This window comes from Pyrenophora tritici-repentis, assembly GCF_003171515.1.
Source record: "Pyrenophora tritici-repentis strain M4 chromosome Unknown M4_contig_00035, whole genome shotgun sequence".
Taxonomy (NCBI): domain Eukaryota; kingdom Fungi; phylum Ascomycota; class Dothideomycetes; order Pleosporales; family Pleosporaceae; genus Pyrenophora; species Pyrenophora tritici-repentis.
Window position 1 is genome coordinate 15111 of NW_027093998.1, and position 9352 is coordinate 24462.

Sequence of the window (9352 nt, forward strand, 5' to 3'; positions counted from 1 at the left end):
ACGGTAACTACCGTAGTTTCTCTAATACGAACAGAACGTGTAGAGCACTATCAGCATAACCCATGTAAGATACAAGTACCGGATTCACTCGGAAGCGCCTTGTGTACGGTAACTACCGTAGTTTCTCTAATACGAATAGAAAGTGCAGAGCACTATTAGCATAACCCATGTAAGTGTCAGATTGAGGCGAGGTTTTGCTCCATGATCGAGCCGATGGTGGTTGGGGAAGGACATGAGACCCCCAAACCAGGGCTAGCGCCGGGACTTAGCACTGCCAAGCCCGAGGCGAGGCCACCTCCCACAGACAGAGCCGTAGACAGACACAGAGAATACACACTTGATCCCATCCATAAAAATCTGACAGTAAGATACAAGTACCAGATTCACTCGGAAGCGCCTTATGTACGGTAACTACCGTAGTTTCTCTAATACGAACAGAACGTGCAGAGCACTATCAGCATAACCCATGTAAGATACAAGTACCGGATTCACTCGGAAGCGCCTTGTGTACAGTAACTACCGTAGTTTCTCTAATACGAACAGAACGTGCAGAGCACTATCAGCATAACCCATGTAAGATACAAGTACCGGATTCACTCGGAAGCGCCTTGTGTACAGTAACTACCGTAGTTTCTCTAATACGAACAGAACGTGCAGAGCACTATCAGCATAACCCATGTAAGATACAAGTACCGGATTCACTCGGAAGCGCCTTGTGTACGGTAACTACCGTAGTTTCTCTAATACGAATAGAACGTGCAGTAGCCTATCACACTTATATTATTCAAGTATAAAGGTTACAGAGCCAGCACATATAGGATAGCAAAAGTTTAAGAAACATACTTCGGTCCTCAACAATCAAATCTATCATCTCTCCAAAACCTTTACTCTACCCACCCAGCCTCCTAGTTGCTACAATGAAACCTACTACTTTGCTCGCGTGTTTTTTCTTTGGAAACAGCCTTGCCTACAGCCTGGCTGCTGCGGAAACCAAGCGTGGGGTCGAGGTAGAAAGCCTTGTAAGCCTAGAAAAGGATCTCCTAGATAATTACTAGAAGATTTAACATAGCCCTAGGATAACACTCTTTCTAAGGATTTCGTTAAACCATTAGAGGATCTGTCAAAGGTGGAAATGCGCCAGAATTGCAACTATACGGTTAAGGAAGGCGATACTCTCACTAGTATCGCGGCTGATGCTGGCACGACTACTGCCCGAATCAAGCAGCTCAATCCAGGCCTTAACCCTAACGCTATTTTGGTTGGTCAAGTGATCCGAATTTGTTAGAGCTGCGTGGTTGTTACGATCTATACCCCGGAGGAGACAGGGGTAAGCGTAATCACTTTGAAGGATCAAGCGGCACAGTTGAAGGATTGCGGCACAGCAACCACGCCATAGTCACGTGACCGCTCAGTGGTGAGCAGCACGCGCTAGTCCAGGAACAGGTGCTCATCAACGAGCACTCACACGCTCAATACTGAGCGCCACACTCATTAAGTATATAGCTTAGACACTGAACCCCTATGGCTTAGTGTGTTCAACTTCGTACAAGACTCTAGTATTCAATCTAAGGATTATACTTCATTCTTACAACCCCTAACCAATATGATGCGACGGGGCAGCCCTAACCAATATGAGGCGCGGTTCGGACCGCAGAGCAGGAGCTGGCGCTGCACGCAGTGATCAATAGGCAGACGCCGCTTGTCGTTGTTCTGCCGACTGGTGGAGGCAAGAGCTTGCTGTTTAGCGTGCCGGCTTGCATGGACGACGCTGGGGTGACGGTGATCGTGGTGCTGCACCGAGCGCTCATTGAGGATGTAGTAGACTAGATGCAGAAGTGCGGCATCAACTGCACGGAGTAGAAGCACGACGAGAGCAGCCCGGCGGCTGTTGTCGTAGTCAGCGCAGACGCCGCAGGGGACACTACAAGCAACGGCAACTTCTTATGTTGGAGTGGGTGAACCGTACGCATAGGGAAGAAGTTGAGGATTGACTGAGGTTGTATTGTACAAGCTATGGAAAGTTTATGTAGGTGAGTGACCATAAACAGCGCTAGTCTCAGATAGGCATCGTCCCATCACCAAACCGTGACACACCCCCAGTTGTCACCAAGTCAGTGAGTTGGTGATAACTGACCTGTATCCAGCAGATGAACCACGAATGATGTACCACCACTAGGTGGTTGGCCGTCATCTACCTGAATCTTGTCTCTATACTGTTGACGTGAAGCCCATTCATTTAGGGCGTCCTTTATTTGCTTCGAAATCTTAGGATCCTTTTGAGCTTGTTCAACCTTGCGGACTCCAATAGGTGCTGGTGTCCAGTCTTTTGGTCGACCTGGGTGAAGTGGATTGAGTATCCAGCAGTCGGGTAAAGCGTGTGACAGCCCACAAACACAAGGTAGGTTTGCAATCCCAAGCTTAGCAGCTGAGGTAGATAGCACACTTGACTCAGTGGCAGTGGTCTGGGCAGCTCGGCGGATGTACTTCGTCATCTTTTCGACGTAGGCGGGCAAGCTGAGTAGATTTGTACCGTTTATCTCGTGTTCGTATATCTGATCGAGGCAGGTAGCAGCGTAGTTTGGATAGTGAGCTTGGCAGGCAATCAGGAAATCCTCCTGAGGCCTGTAGCTAGTTGTCTCTGGTAGGTTGATCGATTGGCATTGAGAAGTGATGTGTATCCAGTCAGCCATCCATTCATCGAGTTTCTTTAGGTTGCGTGGAGCGGTCTTCAGATTGGTGTATCTTGCTATCAAGTCGCGACTCCGATCGGCTGTAGAAGGACAGAATTGCTTCTTGAGAGCGACAAGTCGATCGTACACAGTAGGGAGATCCTGTATTAGGTAGAGATGACGCGTGGCGATAGACCTAGTGATCTCTGTATTTAGCTGCACCAGAGCTCTCTCTTGTTTCTGCAGCGTGATCTCGTCGAGTCTCCATTGTTCAACCTCCCATCGGTAGGAATCACGATCCTCAGTGGATAGATCAGAGAGCTTGGAAGCTCTAGCCTTATAGTCGGTGAGCTGAGGCTTAGGATTGGCAGCCTCTAGGTCAGGCAGGCTCTCCTTTGGTGTATCTGGATTGACGTATTGCCAGATCTTGTGATCCTTCGCGAAGTCTCTGCAGAGAAAGATCCAGTTGAACCAGTCATCTGGTGTATTAAGGATAACAGTAACTCGAGTTACTGCTGATCCTGTAGCCATTGTGTGCGTAGAACAGACGTAGCAATCGTGCGTTATAGTGGACGCGGGGTAATCGAGCGCTGTGGTGGACGCGGGGTAATCGTGCGGCTATGAGGGGCCTAGTAATCGAGCGCTGTGGTGGACGCGGGGTAATCGTGCGGCTATGAGGGGCCTAGTAATCGTGCGCTATGAGGGACGCGGTAATCGTGCGGCTATGAGGGGCCTAGTAATCGTGCGCTATGAGGGACGCGGTAATCGGGAAATGAGTACAATCAGGATGCAGCCGGGCTCATAACTGTTGGAGTGGGTGAACCGTACGCATAGGGAAGAAGTTGAGGATTGACTGAGGTTGTATTGTACAAGCTATGGAAAGTTTATGTAGGTGAGTGACCATAAACAGCGCTAGTCTCAGATAGGCATCGTCCCATCACCAAACCGTGACATCTTAGGGTACGCAAATATGCTCAGCGGCAAGGGCTTGTTGCGGCGAGTAGTGGTGGACGAGTGTCATCTAGTCATCACATTAAGCGACTGGCGGCCGAAGCTGGCACTGTTAAAGAATCTGCGGCTGCTGCCGTGTCCGATTGTGCTGCTCACAGCAACGCTCCCGCCGGTGAGAGAGGGCGAGCTGGCAACAAGCATGCTGCTTCCGTGCGCAACATACATCCGGGCGAGCACAGTCTGGCCGAACACGCAGTACTACGTGTCGTGGTGCGAGCGTGGCAAGGCACAGGAGACGGCGCTAGCAATGTGTCGAAGACAGCAGCAGCTACTGCTCCACAGAGGAGAGAAGGGCGTGGTGTACTGTCGCAGCAAGCAGCAGTGCGAAGAGCTGGCCGAGGCGCTCAGGTGCGCGTGCTATCACGCTAGCGACATAGAGCGAGTGGAGCGATTGAAGCAGTGGCTGCTAGACGGAGGGCTGATCGTGGCTACGTCGGCGCTGGGCACAGGGGTCGACTTCCCGGGGATCATGTACATACTGCACGTAGGGATGCCGTGGAGCATGATCGACTATGCACAGGAGAGCGGGCGAGGCGGGCGAGCTGGCGAGAGGGTGGATGCCGTGGTGCTGGTAGAGAAGGGCGAGGTGGAGCGGACGATAAAGCAGAAGAGCAGCGACTTAGACGTGCAGGCTATAGGGATGTTCATCATTAGCAGCGGGTGTAGACGAGGGCTAATGAGCGGCTACTTGGACGGTAGGCGGGTAGAGTGCAATGACTTGGAGACGGCTGGGTGCGACCGGTGCGGAGAGGGGGTTCGAGGGTGGCAGGACGAGCAGATGGAGGCGAACGCGGAGTGGCAGCAGGTGCAGGAGGTGCTAGGATATATAACTTATTGCAACGCTAACGTGAGCGGCAAGCGAAACGCCCGGGTAAGCGAAACGCCCACCTTCTGCCAAGACCACCTCTCTCTCTACCTTTTATTTCATGTCTTATCAACCCGATCTTGAAGCGCTTTCTCCTGAAGACAGGATTGTCTTAGCTATTCAAGCAATGAAATCAGACGCGAATTTAAGTGATCGACGCGCTGCTGCAACCTATAGTGTTAGTAGAAGAACCCTTCGTGATCGACGCGCTGGAACTACTTCATAACGTGATACCTACGCCAACTCATCAAGGCTTTAGAGGCATGAAGAGGAGGTAGTTATACAGTATATAAGGAAGCTTGACGCACGAGGTTTTGCCCCTACACTTAGCTACGTACGTGAAATGGCCAACCAACTGCTAGCTGCCCGTAGTGGTGGCCAGGTCGGAGAAAAATGGGCTAGAAACCTAGTCAAGCGGAAGCCAGAGATCAAGTCTCAGGTAACTAGACAGCGCGATTATTAGAGAGTCTTGTGCAGTAATCTAGCTGTTATTAGCCCCTGGTTCGACCTTGTACGTAACGTTAAAGCTTAGTACGGCATCCTAGACGAAGATACCTATAACTTTGACGAGACTGGCTTTCAGATGGGTATTAGAGGGTCAGTTAAGGTGGTAATAGCGTCTGAGAGACGTCTTAAACCAATTGGGGTCCAGCCTAGCGATAGGGAGTGGGCAACCTTGATTGCCGCTATCAACGCAAAGAGCTAGGTTGTCCCACCCTTCTTTATCTTCAAAGCAAAGCACCACAATTAGGCCTAGTATCACAACCCTAAGGACTGGAGGATAGGCGTCAGTAATAACGGCTGGACAACGAACGAGCTTGGTCTTGCCTGGTTGTAGCACTTTATCCAGCATACAGAGGCAAGGACAGTGGGTAGCCACCGGCTGTTGATTCTTGATGGCCACGAGAGCCACAAGTCGCTCGCTTTCCAGGATCTCTGCGAGGAAAGCAAGATTATTACTCTCTGTATGCCCCCACACTCGTCGCATATCCTGCAGCCACTTGACGTGGGTTGTTTTGCTCCCTTGAAGCAGGCGTACAAGAAGGAAATTAATGTCTTAGCAAACAGCCACATCAACTATATCGACAAGAAAGCCTTCCTCGCTGCCTTTGCACAGGTGTTTGAAAAGGCATTTTCAAAGGGAAACATTACATCAAGCTTCCGAGCGACTAGTTTAGTCCCAGATAACCTAGAGGTGGTGCTATCGAAGCTTGAAGTGAAGCCTTTCACACCGTCGCTACCTCTAATAGGGCCTACTACCTAGCAACTAAAAACACTAAGCAGCGCCTAGGAGATAGAGGCCCAAACTACGCTAATTATCAAGAGGATACGTGACTATAAGAGCTCGTCACCTGATTCTATTATCGAGATGGTGCTACAGTCTAAGAAAGGGTCAACAATTAAGGTACATTCACACACGTTGCTTGAAGCTAGAGTAGCTAGTCTTGAGCAGGCAAATCAAGCTGTAAGTGAGCGAAGAAAGCGTAAAAAGAAGCGGATCTAGAAAGGTGGGACCCTATCGCAGGCAGAGGCAGAGGAAATAATTACCCAGAGAGATGCTGAGACCCAGCTTGAGGTAGAGGAGCGTGAGCAGAGGGTCCGAGCAGGTACTCGTGGAGGGGGTACTCGACGCTGCAAGAGGTGTAGCGAGACAGGGCATAATAAGCGCACATGTAAGAAAGATGTAGTAGACGTAGAGGACTAATTTAAGCTACTACGCACTCTAAAAGCTTGTTGTGGTGTTAAGTTATTAATGTGTAGAGTTACAGAGCTGCATAAAGTGTCCGACTCGGTTGCCTAACCGGCTCGGTTGCCGCTCACGTTAATAATAAACTATTATGCCTGTGTATAATATCTTGGCTACTACTATCTATCCTACTATCTATATCTTTAATTACCTCTACTCCGCTATTAACGTGTTCCACCAGTGAGCCGGCCACCCCAGTGAGCCGGCCACTTTTTCTTGGCATCGCGAACACCACGTACGAAACGTGAAATTACTCTACATCCTCTACAGATCCTTCGTACGACGTAGCTACATCAGATTCAGAATCTTCTTCTGTATCTTTCTGACACGTACGAGCGTTGTGTCCAGTCCCTCTACAGTTACCACAGCGCCGTTGAGCTGGTTGGGTCCTTTCCCGACTACCTCTACCACCACCCTTCTTAGACGTCGTACAAGCAGTAGAAGCACTTTCAGCTACCTGTAATGCGCCTGCACCAAACTCTATCGTACCATCTGTCTGAATTCGCCTCCTTTTGCGCCCTCTACGCTTTGTTAACTCTGCTACTTGCTCTTCAAGCTCTCGTACGCGGGCCTTGATAAGGACATTTTCATGTAGCATCTCCTCAGCTCCTTTAACAAGCTTAGAGAAGCCTTCTTGGGCACTTGTTGGTGATCGTACGAAGGATTCCCTTACAAGCTTTGATTGCGACCCGAATTCGTAAGTATTACTTGGTGTTCTGGACTGCCAGGGCGTGTCTGGTAGGGCTGGTGGTGGTGGTGTACGAAGGCGGACCTCAAGGCGATCAAGAACCCTCTGCGCGTCAAGAGGAACAAGTCCTGCTGCCTCAAAGGCCTTTTTACAGTTCTCGTACGTAAACACGTCGAAAAACGCGTCTTTAAAGGCAGGAAGGAAGCCTTCTTTGTTGATATGGTAGACGCGTCGGCGTGCCAAGTCTCGTACGCGTTGGGAGTACTTCAACTTCAATGGCGAAAAACATACTACATCAAGTGGCTGAAGTATGTGCGATGAATGAGCAGGCATACAGAGGGTTAAAATCTTTCGTACGAGGCAGTAGTCCTTGAAATCCTGGTTGAGATGGCTCTCATGGCCGTCTAAGATGAGCAGCCTGTACGATCCCACCTGACGCGACTTTGTATGCTCATCAAAGTGCTTCAACCACTCAAGGCCAAGCTGATTATTTGTCCAGCTATTCTTAGATACTGATAGCTTCCAGTCGTACGGTATGGATCCCTCCTCGTACCATGCAGAGATGTGGACGCGTCCCTTGTAGATGATAAAGGGCGGGATTGCGTACCCAGCAGCGCAGATGCTCTGGATGACCGTGACCCACTCACGATCGCCTGGCTGGATCAGGTTTGGTCTCGTACGACGCTCTGAGCCTGTGACTACTTTCATTGAGCCAATAACGCCCATCTGGAAGCCTGTCTCATCAAAGTTGTGGATGTCGTCGTCTGCAACCCCATACTCAGCTATTGTGTCTCGTACGAGCGTGAACCAGGGGCTGATAATCTCTGGGTCTTCCTGGAGTATTCTCTGGCGATCCTTTGCTCGATTGAAAGCTATCTTGAGCTCCTCCGTACGAGACACAAACCGCTCAGGCCAGTTCTTGCCAATAGGTGTCCCACCACGTATAGCTAACAGCTTATCGGCCATATCTGCTATCTCACAAAGCCGGGGGGCAAATCCTCTCGCGTCTAGATTAAGGATATATCGAATAATCGTCTGCTCTTCAGTAGCAGTAAGCTTTTGGATTCCAGGTCGTGTTTGGCGTCGATTTGTGATTCCGTGCAGCCGATCAGAGAGCCGCTGATGTCGTACGCTAAAGGCAGCAGCAGCGCGTCGCAGGGTCTTAAATTGGCCTGAGGTATAGGCCTGAAGCGCAAGATCAATTCTGCCTTCTTTGTACGACAAGTTAGGTTTGTTTTGAGATGGCATTGTGGTTCGTACGTGGTGTTCGCGATGCCAAGAAAAAGTGGCCGGCTCACTGGGGTGGCCGGCTCACTGGTGGAACACGTTAATAGCGGAGTAGAGGTAATTAAAGATATAGATAGTAGGATAGATAGTAGTAGCCAAGATATTATACACAGGCATAATAGTTTATTATTAACGTGAGCGGCAACCGAGCCGGTTAGGCAACCGAGTCGGACACTTTATGCAGCTCTGTAACTCTACACATTAATAACTTAACACCACAACAAGCTTTTAGAGTGCGTAGTAGCTTAAATTAGTCCTCTACGTCTACTACATCTTTCTTACATGTGCGCTTATTATGCCCTGTCTCGCTACACCTCTTGCAGCGTCGAGTACCCCCTCCACGAGTACCTGCTCGGACCCTCTGCTCACGCTCCTCTACCTCAAGCTGGGTCTCAGCATCTCTCTGGGTAATTATTTCCTCTGCCTCTGCCTGCGATAGGGTCCCACCTTTCTAGATCCGCTTCTTTTTACGCTTTCTTCGCTCACTTACAGCTTGATTTGCCTGCTCAAGACTAGCTACTCTAGCTTCAAGCAACGTGTGTGAATGTACCTTAATTGTTGACCCTTTCTTAGACTGTAGCACCATCTCGATAATAGAATCAGGTGACGAGCTCTTATAGTCACGTATCCTCTTGATAATTAGCGTAGTTTGGGCCTCTATCTCCTAGGCGCTGCTTAGTGTTTTTAGTTGCTAGGTAGTAGGCCCTATTAGAGGTAGCGACGGTGTGAAAGGCTTCACTTCAAGCTTCGATAGCACCACCTCTAGGTTATCTGGGACTAAACTAGTCGCTCGGAAGCTTGATGTAATGTTTCCCTTTGAAAATGCCTTTTCAAACACCTGTGCAAAGGCAGCGAGGAAGGCTTTCTTGTCGATATAGTTGATGTGGCTGTTTGCTAAGACATTAATTTCCTTCTTGTACGCCTGCTTCAAGGGAGCAAAACAACCCACGTCAAGTGGCTGCAGGATATGCGACGAGTGTGGGGGCATACAGAGAGTAATAATCTTGCTTTCCTCGCAGAGATCCTGGAAAGCGAGCGACTTGTGGCTCTCGTGGCCATCAAGAATCAACAGCCGGTGGCTACCC

At 49.7% G+C, this 9352-nt stretch overlaps 3 protein-coding genes across 3 annotated transcripts; 1 reads left to right on the top strand and 2 right to left on the bottom strand.

The window, feature by feature from the left end:
• Positions 1 to 917: 917 nt before the first annotated feature.
• PtrM4_153790 (uncharacterized protein) lies at positions 918 to 1285 on the top strand (the record flags this gene model as incomplete). Its single annotated transcript, XM_066110312.1, has 2 exons — positions 918 to 1019; positions 1076 to 1285. The coding sequence occupies 2 exons, from the start codon at positions 918 to 920 to the stop codon at positions 1283 to 1285; spliced, it is 312 nt and encodes a 103-aa protein (XP_065958664.1).
• An 826-nt stretch (positions 1286 to 2111) lies between these two features.
• Positions 2112 to 3200, bottom strand: PtrM4_153800 (uncharacterized protein; the record flags this gene model as incomplete). The annotated part of the gene is made up of 1 exon (XM_066110313.1): positions 2112 to 3200. The coding sequence occupies one exon, from the start codon at positions 3198 to 3200 to the stop codon at positions 2112 to 2114; it is 1089 nt and encodes a 362-aa protein (XP_065958665.1).
• Positions 3201 to 6542: 3342 nt separating this feature from the next.
• Positions 6543 to 8228, bottom strand: PtrM4_153810 (uncharacterized protein; the record flags this gene model as incomplete). The annotated part of the gene is made up of 1 exon (XM_066110314.1): positions 6543 to 8228. The coding sequence occupies one exon, from the start codon at positions 8226 to 8228 to the stop codon at positions 6543 to 6545; it is 1686 nt and encodes a 561-aa protein (XP_065958666.1).
• Positions 8229 to 9352: the final 1124 nt, after the last annotated feature.